General features: G+C 44.5%; 2 protein-coding genes across 2 annotated transcripts; one reads left to right on the top strand and one right to left on the bottom strand.

Moving 5' to 3' along the window:
* Window position 1: 1 nt before the first annotated feature.
* Window positions 2–17,395, bottom strand: LOC132707648 (uncharacterized). Its single transcript, XM_060679571.1, is given in 7 exon segments — window positions 2–650; window positions 5,648–5,871; window positions 6,118–6,358; window positions 6,415–7,000; window positions 7,002–7,619; window positions 16,694–16,880; window positions 17,099–17,395. Coding segments are annotated over 7 exon segments (2,637 nt in total). The 5' UTR covers window positions 17,231–17,395.
* A 127-nt stretch (window positions 17,396–17,522) lies between these two features.
* On the top strand, window positions 17,523–18,394 carry LOC132707913 (cysteine-rich PDZ-binding protein). Its single transcript, XM_060679935.1, has 3 exons — window positions 17,523–17,787; window positions 17,833–18,043; window positions 18,126–18,394. The coding sequence occupies exons 2-3, from the start codon at window positions 17,871–17,873 to the stop codon at window positions 18,253–18,255; spliced, it is 303 nt and encodes a 100-aa protein (XP_060535918.1). The 5' UTR covers window positions 17,523–17,787; window positions 17,833–17,870; the 3' UTR covers window positions 18,256–18,394.
* Window positions 18,395–18,587: the final 193 nt, after the last annotated feature.

Raw genomic sequence — 18,587 nt, 5'->3', positions numbered from 1 at the left:
ATTAGTTAGTGGATGACGGCGTCGTTTCATTTCCGCCGTCGTCGGCGTAAAACACTCCCTCCAGGTACTTGGTGAAGTGGGTGACCGCTTCGTAGAGGTGCTCGCCGGGGCTGTCGGTCCGCCATGTTTGGTTCTCGTTGACGATTACGTAGTCGCGGCGCAGAGGCGCGTCCGGCGACTGCGCGTGGTCCCACAGGAATCCCTTGACGGAGTTGAGCGCCAGGTCGGCGGGCGCCTCGGCCGAGTAGTCGCCGACGAAGGCGAACTGTACGCTGGCCGTGCGCAGCGGCAGCTCGTTGCGCACGCGCCAGCCGCGGCCCACGTAGACGACGGCGTCCCCGCCCACCAGGAAGTTGTACCTGATGTCGGGCAAACCGCGGGCGTCCATATCGTAATCCTGGATCTGTTTTACCGCGGAGGCGCACTCGTCGGCGTCGCGACACCCGGGGCCGCCCGTGTGCGAGATGACGACGACCGACGCCGGCTCGGCGGCGTCCACGTACGACGGCGGGCGTCCCCGCCACCGGGCTCGGTCCGCCGGCGGTTTAGGGAAGGTGACCGCTCGCTTGCTCGATCGATGCTCGATCGACAAAATGGCGATTAGACCGACGGCGACGGCGACGGTGGCGACGATCGCACATCCTCTCCGCCTAAAACGAGACGCGCCATCGAAGATTTTGAAAAAAAAAAACAGAGTCGAAAAGATGTTTTTATTTCTGGTCTGTTCTCTGTTATCTAGTGTCTGTTCTCCGTAGCGGAGTTGCGGGAGGTATTTCGTCTATCGTACACGGTGCGCGAAATAAAGACCGGAAAGAGATTAATGGTCTTGCGACTGCATTTATATCGTCAGATTACTCTAAAGCTTTTGATCCGCTTGACCATAAACTTATGTGCGCCAAATCGAGTTACTACGGCTTCGATGATGTATCGACTCGATTTTTTGAAAACTACTTAGCCAACAGATATCAGAGAGTTACCCTTGACAATGTAAGTTATGAATTTCTACCCGTTTCATCAGGTGTACCGCAAGGTTCTGTCCTTGAACCTATTTATATTTATATATCCATCGGATATTTGAATTTGCTTTCAATTGCTGACGACATTCATCTGTTTACTTCTTCGATCCCAAATTATTTGATATTGTCTCAATTTATATCGATTTAATTTGTACATTGTAATATTCTTTTCTCCTAAACCTAACATTAAACAAGTAACACAAATGTATTTATTAACTAACGTTTGAAGATTGTGAACTATAATAAAAACCTTGGGGTTATATTTGAATGTAGACTTAGAATCGCGGAATATTGGTGAAAAAGTCTTATTTGGTTTTGCGTCATTTATACAGACATAGAACGGTTTACGGAAATTTTTAGCTCAATCATTTGTCCTTTCGATTATGAACTATGGTTTAGTCCTCTATTGCTCATTTCTTGACTTGAAAACAGCTGTTGCAGATTTATTTTCGGCTTGCGCAAATTTGATATTTCCCACAAAATCGAGGGCTACAAATTGACAGTAAAAAAAAAATCACTGCAACCATAAAATGTTCAAAAAATCCAAAAACACTCACTACTACGCAAAACTAGTCATCTCGGCGAACACGGACCATAGATGCGGACGGATGCGAATTTTAAATTTAAACCAATTTCTGTCAAAATTCATCTGTTTGCAGCGCCTCTGGCGGGATGTAAGCAATTAAACACGGTCTGAAATATTTCGGAGAGTGCCCAGGGTATGATCTGCAACGACCCGAGTAATTGTTTGTGTAATCCCCGAAACTCCCACTGCCTCAACACCCGCGCAAGAGCATTAGTTAGTAGTAAGTTTTCTTCAATTGCGTTTCTGTGTGTTATTCTCCGTAGTAGGTAACGTCTAAAATAGACGTTAAAAAAAGAAAACTAAGTTCAGAATGTCAGGTCAGGTAAAACTAGAGCGGTTGGTCATGACGGAATCCATATCAACTTTATTTTTTTCCCTCTCTTTGGAAAGTAGCTAATGTCCCTATTCCTAAGATTGACAACCCGCTGTCGTTTAGAGACTTAAGGCCCATTTCCATTCTGCCAATATTATGCAACGTGTCTTGAAAAGCCAAATAATAAATTATGTTGAAAAGGAGAAACTAATTGACAAAACACAAGCCGGTTTTAGGAGGGGGCACAGTTATGCTACGGCGCTTCTTAATGTGACAGATGACATCATCAGAGGAATTGATGAAGGTAAGTGTGATGTGTTGGTTCTACTCGATTATTCTAAGGCTTTTGATACCATTAGTCACAATATTCTGCTCACTATTCTTAAATACTTGTTTTGGGGAGGCATCCGTAAATTTAATTAAAAACTACTTAACAGGGAGAAAGCAAAAGGTGGTCCTGAACGGGGTCGAGTCTACTTGCCTAGATATAAGAAGTGGAGTTCCTCAAGGCTCAATTTTAGCTCAATACTTTTTAATTCTGTCAGTGAAAACTGGCAGTCATCATTTTCTTCAATATATTCGAAAATCTGCTCCATTGCTGCATCTACTGGATGAATATTTTTATCCCTCTGGGTCTATTTTACGGTAGTTTTCAAACGCATATAACAATCCGCGTGATACAAGCGTCCTGAGCCACTAGATCTAACACACCTACAATTCTTTTATGGATATTGCGAAAAATCAAATTTCAAATAGTTTGCTTGAACTCAGAAGTAGTTACGTAGCTGATTTGCTGTCTTACCGATTTGGACTTTTTTCTTTCCTTCATTTCATCCGCTTCTTTTTCACATAAAAAGCACTTATTTTTCCAATCAAAATCAATAGAAGTAGCCGTTTCGCAGTTTTTTTTTTGGGTGGAGAACATGTTGATGTGGTGTTCTTTTTTTTTAAATAAGCATTAATACATCCTTTATTGACATATTTTCAAATTCGCAATATTCAAATTCAAATTCGCAAATATTTAAATACTGAGAAAGTCCATCTCTTCTTTCCACAGAAGCAGCTTTCATTGTTGGTATTCCCCTAGTAACTTTTATAATATCTCTTAGCTCAGAGCTTAATTCAGACCTACATCCAATTTTGTCAAAAATGAGGCAATCATTATTTATATTATCACCATTCGATGGTTCACCCATTTTGATCCGAGGCCGTAACAACAAATATTACTAATATCAATAACTAACCTTTATATCACAATTAATTAAAATTTTTTTTTAAACAAAAATGTGAAAAAAATCGGAATTTTCACTATTTTTCCGATTAATTAAATTATTATTTCTGCATAAATAAAATACATAAAAATAAATCAACTGTTTGTGTAAGCACTATCTTATAGGAAATTTCATGCAGATTCCAAATATATATTAAATTTTACCATTACATTCTAACTTTTAAGATCGATCTGTTATAAAATATACTATTGAATATTCACAGTTGTTTTCAAAACCATGTAATATAAATAATAAACAAACACTTACTATTTATGCCACTATCTTCAAAGTTTGTAAAACTCAGTAATTAACTTTTATCACACTCGCTGCACAATAATATATTTATTTTTTAATTATTTTAAATTATTCTTTTTTCGGAGCAAACAACAACAACAACGTATCAAGCCTAGCAAGTTGCTACGTGTACTATTCTGTTAGGGCCCGCGTTAACGACACCCAACAGCTGCTGTTGCCCCCTCTAACCCCCCCCCCCTTCATCGTTATACCCGCAGTCCCTTGAGATCCAAGATGAAGTTTGTAATAGTTCTTCTTTTTATAAGGTTGTTCGGAAAGTCATTTCGTTTTTTCCCGTCAGAGGACTTAATTACGTTTTTTCGAAACCAACTTCACACTTAAGCCGCATAACCATTATATGTCTTGAGAGCTGATATTGCTGATATTGTGTGTGAAAAAGTTCTATTAATTCTACGCAGTAGTTTTTGGTTGGTGCCCTTTTAAATATGGAGATCAATAAGCAGCATTTTCGTCATATTTTACTTTTTTACTTCAGAAAAGGTAAAAATGCTGTCCAAGCGAGAAAAAAATTGACGGATGTGTATGGAGAAGGCGTGTTAACAGTACGCCAGTGCCAGAACTGGTTTGCAAAATTTCGATCCGGCAATTTTGATGTCGAAGATGCACCACGGTCTGGAAGGCCGGTCGAAGCTGACAAAGATGCGATAAAGGCATTAGTTGATGCAAATCGGCGAATAACCACACGAGAGATCGGTGAGAGATTAAATTTGTCGAATTCGACTGTTTATGGCCATTTGAAAGGCATGGGCTTAACCTCGAAGCTCGATGTGTGGGTGCTCCATGTCCTTACGGAGCGAAATTTGTATCATTCGCTCCTCAAACGTCAAGAAAATGATCCATTTTTGAAGCGGATTATTACTGGGGACGAAAAATGGGTTGTACACAACAATGTTAAACGCTAGAGGTCATGGAGCAGAAAAGATGAACCGGCTCAAAGCGTGTCAAAAGCCAACATTCACCAAAAAAAGGTGATGCTCTCCGTTTGGTGGGATGTCAAAGGAATCGTTTTTTTTGAGCTTTTGCCGGACAATACAACGATTAATTCAGAAGTCTATTGTCATCAACTGGACAAATTGAATGATTCACTTAAAGAGAAGAGGCCCGAATTAATCAACAGGAAGGGTGTAGTGTTCCACCAGGATAATGCGAGACCTCACACAAGTTTGGTCATTCGCCAAAAACTTTTACAGCTTGAATGGGACGTACTGCAACATCCACCATATTCTCCAGATCTGGCGCCTTCCGACTACTATTTGTTCCGGTCCCTGCAAAATTTTTTGGATGGCAAAACCTTTACCTCAAATGAAGATGTTAAAAACCACCCGAACCAGTTTTTTGCCAGCAAGGACCAAAACTTTTATGAGAGGGGAATTATGTTACTGCCAGAAAGATGGCAAAAGGTGTTGGACCAGATTGGCCAATATATAATTTAATAAAATATTTATTCATTATACGAAAACTGTCTTTCATGTTCCCCAAAAAAAACGAAATGACTTTCCGAACAACCCAATAAAATTTAATTTTACATTAATATAATTTAAGGAAAACTCCAAAAAATTAATAATTATTTATAATAATTATTAAAAAATTAAGATCGCACAAAATATTTTTCTATATGCTATTAAAAACACATTGCCAAAGTTTATAAAAAGATTTATTGACTGGCCCTGGATTCCGAGGTATAAACCTTACGGCGCTCCACTAATTATTCTTTGGCCAGCTACGATCGTCTAGTTATTACAAATGGCCCGTCTTAAAAAAAAGTTTCCCCGCCACTGGTATACCCGATTCAATAAAATCACACGCAAATTCTTTAAAAAACATTTCAAGTTGAACCCGATAACTAATTTTTACTTTTAATAACTTTCCATTGTTACCTATCACTATTACATTTTATCTATTATACTATGTTTAATTCATTAATTCCTATTTAGTTTTCGATTTAAACATTTAAGAGGTTAATAGGAGTAGCTTTTGCTAAAGTTCGCCTCGTCTCTACCGTATATTTGTATATAAAAATATACAACAATAAAGGCAATTTATTATTATTATTATTGGTGGAAATTAAACGTTAATTCTTAACGCGACTATTTACGCATTTCGTCTGTCGATTTCTATCGAAGTCTAATAGCTACGGGGTTCTCACCAATACTTTGCGTTGGCCCGCCGCCACGCGGCCATTTCTAGAGGCAACGTCACGCCGCCAGACACGCGAATGGTCACCGGCGCGTAATAATTGGTCTCGTAGCGATCCGCGAGGTGGACGTCCCTAGAATTCGCGACGACGATGGCCGGGGGACGGGCGTCCGTCGTCGAAAGGAGCGCCGCGACGCCGTCCGTCTCGGACAAGGTCATTAAGGAGACTCGCACCTATCGACGCTTTCGTCGATTGAAACGTCGTCCGCATCGCGCGATTTGTTTGCCTAATCTCTCGTTTATCGTGGAAACTCTTATCTGGCGACCCAAAAAAAAAAAACAACCGGAGATTTGGAGATAGGAAATCGCGAAGCCTCTATTAATAATTATAACAAAGCCGATTTCTGTATACGCTTTATTACTACAGTCGAGACGCAGTTTGATATCAAGTATTAACAATTTAATTGATAGGTGAGATTATTTGTCGAAATAGAGACGGGCGTCGTAGTGGGGCCAGCGGATTATCTTCTCGTAGATGTTGGGACCGGGACTGAGGGTGTTGGTCGTTTGGTTTTGGGCGACGAGCACGTAATCCGGCGTGATTTTCTCTTCGCGCAGCAGCTTCGCGATCAGCCTCTTGCCGGCCTCCTCCATTTTGTTCGTCATCTTGTCGTAGGGCGCGAGGTAGTTGCCCAGGTAGACGATGTCGATCGCCCGGTGCCTGGAAACCCACGGAACGTTCGCTCGCGCGCCCCACGCCGACTCCTCCCCACTTACATCCACTCGTTTTGCACGTCTGCGCCCCGCCCCTCGTACACGTTGCCGTCGCCGCCCACCAGGAAGTTGTAGCTGATGTCGGGGAAGCCCTTGGTCTGCACCATCCAGCCCTGCAGGGCCAACACCTTGGTCGCGCACTCCTGGTAGCTGGAGCAGTTGGAGCCGCCGGTATGCATGATCCGTACCATGTCCCGGGGCTCCTTCAGCCGAATCTCGCTGAGCGGCGGCCTCGCCAGCCACTCCGCGCGCTTGACGATCTGGACGCCGGCGCCGAGGTCGTCGCGGTGCCCCGGGTCGACGGGCGCCGGGACGACGGCCCGCGTGCCGATCTTCGTGCCGAAATAGACGACGGTGGCCGAGGTGAGCGCGAGCAGAACTAGAAACGCCAACAGCGCCACCTGGGTGGTCCGGTTCCCGGCGAAGAACTTGAACGCTTTGCGTCCCGACGACCCGGTCGTGAGCTCGTCTAAAAACACCGAAAACTTTCCTGTATATATGATATATGAGTACGATTGCAAACGAAACGGCGGATCAGAGAACGGTGCCGTCGAAATAACGCGGCCATCGGACGATCTCGGCCACCACGTTCCTTCCCGGACTATAGAACCTCTTCGGCGACGTTTGGTTCTCCCCCACCACCCGGTAATCTTGAGCCAATCGGCCCGAGTCGAGGCCGCGCGCCAGAAGGGCCGCGGCGGCGTCCGCCGCGACGCTCGTCAAGTTGCCGAAGTTAAAGTCGCCGATAAAAGCGACGGCGACGCTGCCCACGCGCAGGGCGTTCTCGCGCCCCCACCCGCGCCCCACGTAGATGCCCCCCTCGGCGCCGACGAGGAAGTTGTACGCGATATCGCCCCGGCCTCCGTCGACGTCGTCGTCTTGGAGGCGGCGCAGCACGTCGCCGCACGCGGTGAAGGTTTCGCAAGAGTCCGTCGCGGTGTGGCTTATTATGGCCAACGACGAGGGCCCCGAGCGTTCGGGCGCCGGCTCGTCCACGGCGGAGGCGCCCCAGTTGTCCCGATCGTAAACCGGGTGGTTTTCGATGTAGCGGGTGGTGTTGGGGTTGGGGGCGGGGTGCGAGAGGGTCGCCGTTCGATTGAGTATGATTAGAGTCGCGGAAACCGCGACGACGGCCACGAGGAGGACGGAGGAGGCGATTAGCAGACGGCGAAAGCGGGGCGTCGCGACGCCCGAGAATCCGAGGGAGTCTGAAACAAGGACGAGTCGGATTCACTCGTCGGTTACACTATTGTTGAGTCGGTTGATCACGCGCATGGCCCGACTAACCGACCGCGCAGAAATTGCCCAGACGTAATTTTCCTTTATAAAATTGACAAAATTCTTGTTGAGTCGCTTATCTCTTAGTGCTAATCCTTATCGGGTGCGCACTAGGCTGTAGAAAGAATCAGATCCAACTCAACTCACCGCTTATTAGATTCACTCGTTTGTACAATAACAAACGAGATATGTATTATGTTTAATATTCGGCAGCCTCGTCTGCCTGTTTACTTTTGCGTTTATAAATAACCGGAACATTAGCAATTTCCGAAACAAGCCGATCGATGACATATTAAGTACAACTCGAGGAGTCGGGTTTATTTGTCGCTTACCGATAAGATATTAGTGAATCTGACTCGTCGGTTACTTAATACTATGTCAATCGGCTATGTGGGTTGTGGGTCGACATTTCCGGAACGGTCCGCGATATTTTATCAACGCCCTGTAGAAATATAGGCGCGCGATGCTTTTTCGCAAATATTTGCAGTCCCACGCTCGGTACCCGCGATTATACAATTCAACGAGACCTCTGGCGGAAAATTAGCATACTATGCAACGAGCGTGACAAACGTCATACGCGACAACATCCGATGGCTCCCGAACCCGGAAAAGTACGCTAAATCGGTGTGTAATTCGGTAACTGAACTGAGGTGGATTTTGCTTGACGAAAATCGATTTATCAAAATGAATAAGAACTAAAAGTTCAGATTTTCACGAAATTATATATTTTGACATGACAATTGTTTCGATAACACCGTGTCTTTATCAGATGTAATATTTACAAATTACCTGCTACTTTATATACCGAAAAATGACCATAAAACCTTAATTAATTTTGTGAGAATTTAAGTTCCATCAAATCTAATTGATCGTTAAGCAATACATTTGAATGTCTCATTTTGTTAATCTCCATGGCTTCCAATAAATTTAATTTTCTACTTTTTGTGACTGTATGTAAAATATCAATAAAATGTGTTTTTCTGTGTAGCATAATTAGAATCTGGATTATTGTTTTTAAACGCTCTTTTATGTTCGTTAATGCGTTTCTTGAAGCATCTACCCGTTTGTCCAATGTAAATTTTAGGACAAGATCCGCATTTCAACCTGTAGACACCTGATCTTTGGGATTTGGGGACATTTCGTTTTATTGTTTTTTAAATATTTTCCTATTGTGTTGTTGGTTCTGAAAGCTATTTTAAACCACATTTTGACAAATGTTTTGAAACTTTTTCACTAGGTTCTCCTATGAATGCAACTGTTTTAAATTGTTCGTAGTTTACTGTTGTCTGTATTTGTTTTTTACTTATAATTTTACCGATAATGGACGGATTGTAGCCGTTGTTCGGTGCAATGTGTGTAGTGATGTTATTAAGTTCTTTGTTGTAATTTTCTGTTGAGAGTGGCGTATTAAAAAGTATGCAGCCATTTTCTGTGTATAAGGTTGATTTGAGCTGTTATGTATGACTGTGTCCGTGAGTGAAGGTTTATGATATATTGAAAAATCTACTTTGTTTTGCGTTTTCGTAATAGTTAAGTCTAAAAAATTAATAGAATTATCCTGTTCAATCTCGACAGTGAATTTTATACGATTATGTAATGAGTTAATGTATTGGGTTGTTCGGAAAGTCATTTCGTTTTTTTTTTGGGGAACATGAAAGACAGTTTTCGTATAATGAATAAATATTTTATTAAATTATATATTGGCCATTCTGGTTCAACACCTTTTGTCATCTTTCTGGCAGTAACATAATTCCCGTCTCATAAAAGTTTTGGTCCTTGCTGGCAAAAAACTGGTTCAGGTGGTTTTTGACATCTTCATTTGAGGTAAAGGTTTTGCCATCCAAAAAATTTTGCAGGGACCGAAACAAATAGTAGTCGGAAGGCGCCAGATCTGGAGAATATGGTGGATGTTGCAGTACGTCCCATTGAAGCTGTAAAAGTTTTTGGCGAGTGACCAAACTTGTGTGAGGTCTCGCATTATCCTGGTGGAACACTACACCCTTCCTGTTGATTAATTCGGGCCTGTTCTCTTTAAGTGAATCATTCAATTTGTCCAGTTGATGACAATAGACTTCTGAATTAATCTTTGTATTGTCCGGCAAAAGCTCAAAAAAAAACGATTCCTTTGACATCCCACCAAACGGAGAGCATCACCTTTTTTTGGTGAATGTTGGCTTTTGACACGCTTTGAGCAGGTTCATCTTTTCTGCTCCATGACCTCTTGCGTTTAACATTGTTGTATACAACCCATTTTTCGTCCCCAGTAATAATCCGCTTCAAAAATGGATCATTTTCTTGACGTTTGAGGAGCGAATCACACACGTCAACGCGACGACACAAATTTCGCTCCGTAAGGACATGGGGCACCCACACATCGAGCTTCGAGGTTAAGCCCATGCCTTTCAAATGGCAATAAACAGTCGAATTCGACAAATTTAATCTCTCACCGATCTCTCGTGTGGTTATTCGCCGATTTGCATCAACTAATGCCTTTATCGCATCTTTGTCAGCTTCGACCGGCCTTCCAGACCGTGGTGCATCTTCGACATCAAAATTGCCGGATCGAAATTTTGCAAACCATTTCTGGCACTGGCGTACTGTTAACACGCCTTCTCCATACACATCCGTCAATTTTTTTCTCGCTTGGACAGCATTTTTACCTTTTCTGAAGTAAAAAAGTAAAATATGACGAAAATGCTGCTGAAAACTACTGCGTAGAATTAATAGAACTTTTTCACACACAAGCCTTGCAATATCAGCTCTCAAGACATATAATGGTTATGCGGCTTAAGTGTGAAGTTGGTTTCGAAAAAACGTAATTAAGTCCTCGGACGGGAAAAAACGAAATGACTTTCCGAACAACCTTATAATTTAAAAAAGAATACAATTGTCTGTCCGTTCCAACAAAGCAAACAAAGACATCATCCACGTATCTATAACACCATAAAAAACATTTACTTAAAGGATGTTCTAGTATGATATTTTCAAAATTATCCATAAAAATCTCGGCTAACAAAGGACCAAGTGGGTTTCCCATAATCAAACCTTCTTTAGAGATATAAATCTGTCCATTAAATTCAAAATAATTTTGGTCTAAAGATACTATTAAGCAATCTAAGAAATCTTGTTTCACCAATGGGTTAACCTGTTTCCGAGTTGGGGTGAAATCTACTAAATCCATCACATCCATAGGTGGAATACAGGGAAATAAGTTTTGTACATTAAAAGACGATAGTGTTGCGTTAGAAGCGATTTGGTTAACTTTAATTTTGTTGATTAATTCAAAAGAATTTTTGATTGAAAATTGTTGGTTATTGAAATATACGAGTATTCTGGGAGATCGATAGCTATGACTTAAACATAACGTATTAAACATAACGGAAACGTATTATTACGATCCTAAACACAAATAATCGCATATAATTTTTCACTGTCGGCAATTTGAATTAATCAAAACTGCAATAAAAAAGCAATCATTTTTAATTACGTTTTAACATAACTTTTTGAAACATTGTATAATTTTTTTTTTTTGAAAGACTGACTCTATCTGCTAGGGTACTTTATGTCATTTATTGTTTTCATTTTAACCGCGGCTCGCAAAAATGTCTACGAAAAATTTTGGAAAAGTATGCTTTTGTTTACATTAAATAACATTTAAATTGAAACTTTATTTCTATTGAAAACAAAAAAAAAAAATTATGACGCGAAAAGGGTGGGTTTTTAACGTTTTTAGGAAATTTGGTAAAACTCACTAGATTATCACAAACCGCCACTGACAACGTACGCGCCTAAAGTTGTAAGTACGTCGAAGGCTAGAGTTAATGGATATTATAAACGACGAATGAGAAGAGGAAATTAATAAAATAAAAAAATGTTTTAAATATTAGTAATAGTAGAGTACTGGGCTCGATAGAACGTTTGTTCTATCTAACACATTCGCGGGTACCTACGCGCGAGCCAATCGATCAACGCCTGTTGCTGACGGATGAGATTGCCCTGCGACTCCACCAGTTCCTTGTACGACGTCGGGCCGTCGTCCGGCTCGTTTCCCATCAGGTTCGCCAGACTTTTGCACTTTTCAATGTGTTTGGGTAGCATCGCCGACGCCCGCGATTCAACCGATCAATTCGATACGCGCAAGAAGAATACGCTCGTACCTCGACGCTCGGATGACTTTTTATGCCCGTAATCTCCCGGGGAATTACCGTCGAATGCGACCCCCACCATGTTGGATAAACTCTCTTCGCCTTTTGAAACGGGTCAGTGCCGAAAAAATAAACGCGTTCGCGGGACGTGGGAATAACAAAAACTACCGACACTAATAACACTTTAATAACCGGATCAACCTCGATATAAACCGTCGCTCTTCGCGGTTTACACCAACAATCACAATAAACGGTATGTTATCGGAAAAATAACATCTGCGCGTAGGCGTAAATCCCCGTCGCACTTGTCCAAACAACTTTTTTTTTATACGCTTTCGCAAACAACTCGAAAACGGCCGCCACGTGTTTGCACAGCCGTCTTCGATCGTGAGAACGTGGACGCAGTCGCGAAAAATACAATCTACTTCAAAAAAAGCAGTCAATTTTTACGCAATCGGTAAATTAAACGATGTTATTAGGATATTTTGATTCATTTTATTTTTTTATCTTAAAATACAGCTCGATTATATGTAAGGGGATTGCCAATCCCGCCATGTTAGCTCTATTTGTCCGTGTCCGAGTTTTTTGTGTTGCCCATGGTTAGGCTTAAAATCGTCGGAATTGTTGAGAAACAAGTCAGAATTGTGACGTAAACCACAGATGGCTTCATAAATAACGGCCAATCTCTAGGTGGGAGTTACCCGACGCCAAAATTGTTACTGTTAAATGTTACTATTTTATTGTTTCCCGTACATTTTCATCCTGCGGGCACTTGTAAAAAATATCAGAAAAAATAACGTTGAACTTTTCAAATGTAAATAAATCAAAAACTTACAGAGTCTTTTTACGAAAAATGACGAAAATTATTTCAAATTAAAAAAAAAATCATTCGATTTATTTAACAAATATTGCGCTCTTCAGCGGCAATGCGACGAATCAATGAGTACAATTAAAAAGTTGCACGCCCTGTATCTGCGAAACCGGCGCCATTCATAATATTTTGCGGCCTCTACCTTCAGACCGGACATTTTTTATGAAAATCGTAAATTCTGAAATGATTTTCAAAAATTCTAACTCGTGTCCGAAATTCTGGTATGTTTCTCCGGAAATTTTTATTTGTTTTTCAGGATTTCCCTTTTATTTTTTATTGAGCAAATTAATGAAGAAATAATTTTAAATTAAAATACACTTAAAATTGTTTCCTAGAGTTAAATGGTGGTTTAGGATAAAATTTTAAGCTAATAGAAATTTTTATTTCTATTTTTATTATTATTTCGACTTGTTTTCTTGGAATTCTGAAGTGATTTTCGGAAATTTTGACTTGAATTGTAATATGTAATAATAAATTTTGACTCGTTTTTCACAAATTCCAACAAGATTCTCAGAAATTGCCTTGTTGTTCGGAAATTTCGATTTAAGTCAAAAATTCTGACATGTTTCCCACAAACTTTGTTTCGTAGAAATTTTGACGCGATTCTCAGAAAACGTGAGATACTTTTCGGACTTGCGGGAGAAATTAACTTATCTCAGAAATTTTAACTTGTTTTTTAGACATCCTAACACGATTCACAAAAATTCTGATTGAAGTCAGAAATTTTGATATATTTTTCGGAAATTTGACTTTTTTTTAATTTTTGGCGGCGTTTGAAGCGCTTTCGCACGAGGAGTTCTTTTTCGGCAATCTGTAGCCGAGCTTCGCGATCTCCTCGCGTAATCGTTCTCCCGTTTGTTCGGCGACCACCACGCAGAAATCGATCCTCAAGAGGCGGTGAACCCAGAGGCCGATCGAGCCCAGCTCCTGCACCCAGTAGACGTCGGGGGGCGGCCCGACCGACGAAAATTCCCCGACGAAGGCCACGTCGACGCCGTCGCCGACGGGGCCGCCGTTCCGCACGCCCCAGCCCCTGCCGACGTACACGTTGCCGTCGCCGCCCACCAGGAAGTTGTGCCGGATGTCCGGCAAACCGTCGACGTCCATGTCGCGGTTCTGCAAGTGCTGGACGGCGGCCCGGCACGACTCCAAGTCGCGGCACCGCCCGCCGCCCGTCTGCCCGACGATCAAGCGGGAGGCGGGCTCCGTCGTCTCGTTTATCCACGTCGGGGCTCTGCCGAGCCACCGGGACCGCTCGACGACGGCTCGCGTCGCATTCCGGGGCGCCGCCCCCGTCGCCGCCGTCGCCCGGTAGACTCCGCACGCCGTCCCTAACGACGCCAGCACGAGCGTCGCGACGGCGATTACGGCGACGCGCTTCCCGCCCTTCGCCGCCCGGCGCACTAAAACAAACGCGCACTCCTATACCGCCCCGCGCACTCGGCCGGCGTTCAAGCATCGCGCGCATCTACGGCCCTTCTACGATCTCCGGCGAGTAGTACTTCCACCGGGATACCGCGTCGCACAAGTTTCGGCCCGGACTGTCGGTCTCCTCGGTCTGGTTATGGCACACCACCCGCAAGGTGGCGCCGTCCAGGTAGTCGATGAGGACGCCCACGTAGACCACCGCGTTGCCCGCGTCGAGCATCTTCGGCGTGGGCACGTCCACGTCGAAATCGCCCGCGAACGCGACGTCCACGGTACCGTTCGGGCCAGCGTTTCGCACTCCCCACGACCTGCCCCTGTAGATGTTGCCGTCGCCGCCCACCACGAAATTGTACCGCACGTCGGTCAGGCCGTGCACGTCCATGTCTTCGGCCTGCGCGGCTCTCATTAATGCGGCGCACTCGGCGAAATCGCGACAGGTCGCGCCGCCGGTGTGCTTCACGATCACCAGAGAGAGAAGCGGGTCCGTCGGTTCGACGGACCGGGCGTCCCTCGCGCCCCACTGACTCCGCGATACAAAAACTGGCGTTTCGCCGCTGCCCGGAGTCGTCGTGGTGGCGGTGGAACCGACCACGGTACTATCTCCGGTGGTGGCGTCGATCGGCGAGTTCCGCTCGCTGGACCCGTAACGCACAAAGGTAGCGACGACGAAGACGACGACGACGACGACGACCGCCCCTACGACCGCGCCGACCTTGAGGTATTTGGCCACGTCGCTACGGGGCGGATTTCGTCGCACCACTACGACAACGGCGCTCGATAAGTTCGAGAAACGTCGAAACGGACACGTACGCGACAAATGGACTTAAGCGTGGGGCGGGGCTCGCGTGCCGTCGACGATCTCGCCGGAGTACCACGGGGTCCACTTGACCACCTCGCGGTACAAGTTCTCGCCCGGACTGTCCGTCGCCTCGGTCTGATTGTCGCACACGACGCGCACGTTCAGGTCGAGGTTGCCCCACAGCACGCCCTTGATTACGATCTCCTTGCCGGCGGTGATCATCTTCTGCGTGGGCGTCGCCACCGAATAGTTACCCGTGTACGCTATGTCGATGGTGTCGTTCATTTGGGCGTTGCGCACGCCCCAGCCCCGCCCCACGTACACGTTACCGTCCCCGCCCACCACGAAATTGTACCGCAGGTCGGGCTCGCCGCCGGCGACGTCCTCCGACTGCAGCGTCTGCATGAAGCCGAAGCAAGCGTAGGGGTCGTCGCAGGAGTCGCCGCCCGTGTGTTTGACGATCACCAGCGGCACCGGCTCGTCGAGATCGAGCCGGGCGACGGGCGGCCTGCCGCCCCACTGCGTGCGGTTGAAGAAGTAAATGTCTAAGATGTTGCCGGGTCTGTCGGTGGTGGTGGTGGTGGGGGTGGTAATAATGGTGGTAGGCGAAGACGGCAAGATTTCGTCCGTCTTGCCGGCGGCGCGGACCTGCAGGGCCACCAGCACGGCGGTCCCGACGAAGGTGCCCACCATAAGTGCGACCGTGACCGCTTTGCAGCGGCGCCCGCGCGCTTTCGACGCCGGGGGGACGACCCGCACTAAAACAACGGAAAACCGTAGTCGGGCGTTCGCAAAAATCGTGCCGGCCTTATCGGTTTCGTCCTCAATAATTCCGTTCCATTTATTTCCAATTTATTATCGGAGAAAGCGACCTCGCGTTATTTCTTCGTTGTTCGCCGCGTCAATTTAATAAGCGAACACAGAGCGACACAAAAGCCACGAGCACGCACATACACAGAACCCAGATAGCGTTCACTCTCTGGACGTTCGTTTTTGTACAAATTCTGGACATCCAGTGGCGGATATTTTTTCAATATCCTCTAAACATTCCACCGTTACGTAAAAAGATGTGATAATAAGGCAGTTTCGGTCAGGGTTTAATTTCTGCTTAAATTTTTGTACTGCTATTATTAGTAATACTGTTTTAAGACTTTTGAAAGTTGATTTGCATATGATAGTTTTTCGAATCATCGCGAATGGCGCCATTTTGTATAACTACCTGATTAAACCGATTGAAAATAGTAGTTTGGCAACATTGTAAAACTAGACGTCATTTAATGAATAAAAATTCTTCCACCAAACAGGTAAAACTGCAGGATTACTGACACTCTAATGCCAACTGAAGAAAATCGTCAAAAATTACAAGTTGAAGTTCAAATTAAACCCGCATAAAACACGTAGATACGGCGGATATAGGCACGGAATGCACTCAGCACTTGGTGTGAATTTTAGGCCGACCACAGATCCGCTAGAAGAAGAGATCGGTCTTCTTCTTTTCTCAATGTCTGGACACCCCAACCTTAACATCCCAACCAAACAATTCTTGTCGTAAATTATTATTACATTCCATTTCTTTCTTCCGTGGTATTTAAAAAATATTTCCGCACTTGGATTACAAAAGTTTTAAGTGTGTAGCCAAAACGACATCCAGAAGAAAAGTTGAATTTTTAATGGCTTAAAACGTGATATATTCGGGAAATGTTACCGAAAGGCGGTCGAGACGACGGCACCGGAGACACGCCCCTTCCCTGCAGTCCTTACCTTCTTTTTTGAACTCGGCCGTGTGGCCTACGGTGCCCCTGTCTCCTTGCGCGTAGACGTGTTGGATGAGGGTGACGTCCCCGTTGAAGACTGTGTCGTGGCCGATGCGCACCCCGCTAGACTCTACGACGTTAATGTTGGGATTGGCACCGACCAAGTCGTCCTCCGGGACGGCGATGGTGCCATTCTGAAACGCGAACATCGATTCGTTATTTTGGGACACCCGGTACTAACCGCGTTGAATCGTTTTTATGACGCGACGTTGGCCTTGGTACTCGTCGGTGCTACCGGAATATTAATAAGCAGACCCGTCGTTATTCGATGGCGCCCCAAGTTTCGGGTGACTTTTTTTCGAAAATAGTCGGAACTCGGAAACACAGGCGGCCATTTTGAGACGTCACTTACGCTGAGGACGATCTCTTTGTCTCCGATCGAATAAGGGTAGATCTCGGTCGACTCGGCCGAGCTGCCGCTACCGCTGGGACTGGGCGCCAAATCATCCCTGCTCGTTCTACTGTGGGACGCTTGCTGCGTCATTTGCGGTCTTGCATCGCCTTCAGTGGCGTCGGGACCGCTTTTTAGCCGATGTCGCGCAACGTATCGCGTTGTTGTCACGATGGTACTGTCGGCGAATACATGGCAGCGCCGTAATCTCGAAAGATTACAGATAAGTTTGCAACATTCGCGGTCGCGACCAACGCTATCGAGTTATTTGTTTGTTGTTGGGTTTCGATGGGCCGTGGAGGGGGCCGGCGATATCGTTCTCGCTATGCTTCGGGAAAACCGTGTTTAAGAACGCGTCGCGTTATCTATCTTTGCGTACTACAACACACGCGACGGTTTGCAGCGATCTATGTCGGTCGCACTTAAGGTTTAGCCACGGTCACCGATAGATGGTGCTTCCTGCATTTTATAGATGGACCAAAAAAAAACTAATTCGGCGGACTTATTTAGAAGCCCGTTTTCTTAGTTTAGTTTGTTTGTAAATGTATCCGACAATTTTTAGCATTTGAATAATTAATTTACCCGAAAAAGACAACTAACAACTAGTCACAGAATTGCACGAGTGGTTCCAGCAGTCTTGCGCAATGAACGTAAAGATGAAAAGAAGAACCCCACAAACCCATTTTCCTTAGTAGTTTGTAGCATAACCCCGATTTCTTTGCGGTTGCTCGAGATGGTTTGTGACAAGTGCCAGAAAAAGGTGGGCACCGTTATCACGCCGGATCCTTGGAAATCGGGCGCGCGAAACACAACCGAGAGCGGCGGCAGGAAAGTGAACGAAAACAAAGCGCTCACGGCATCGAGGAACAAATTCAATCCATACACGACCAAATTCGAAACCTGCAGGTAAGCTTTAACGATCGTTTTGCGTCGTTGATAGATGGTGCCCCGCGACGCGTCTAATTGTTGAACGTATTGAATTTTGTAGAATATGCAGACAAAAAGTTCACCAGGCGGGGTCGCATTATTGTCAGTCTTGCGCGTACAAAAAAGGCATTTGCGCGATGTGCGGCAAAAAGCTGCTGAGCACGAAAAACTACAGACAGTCGTCCGCTTAAAACAAACATAATTAATTTAAAGTGTACATTATATAATTTTAAATGCTCCCAGCTATCAATCCTCCCAACATTATTTAAGTTTTGTAGATAGTCGAATAATCTCTAAGTTAATATAGTATTTGCAAAAAAAAGGTTGGCATTTTTGATATTAGAAGCGGTTGTAAACGAAAACAGTCTGAAATGAATGTTGTGGGCAAATGGAGCCCTATTTAAATACTTCCTCTAGTTATCGATCGCAATTTCATTACATTTTATTGCATTTTCAACGAACGATGCCTATCAATCCGGAAAAGGAGTTATTTAAAGAGGTCGAAGCAAAGGAATAACCGAAT

The sequence above is a fragment of the Cylas formicarius genome, unplaced genomic scaffold (assembly GCF_029955315.1).
Source record: "Cylas formicarius isolate icCylForm1 unplaced genomic scaffold, icCylForm1.1 PGA_scaffold_9__14_contigs__length_23061073, whole genome shotgun sequence".
NCBI classification, from domain to species: Eukaryota; Metazoa; Arthropoda; class Insecta; order Coleoptera; family Brentidae; genus Cylas; species Cylas formicarius.
The sequence above is the reverse complement of the archived record's forward strand: the minus strand, read 5'-3'. Positions and strand labels throughout refer to the sequence as shown.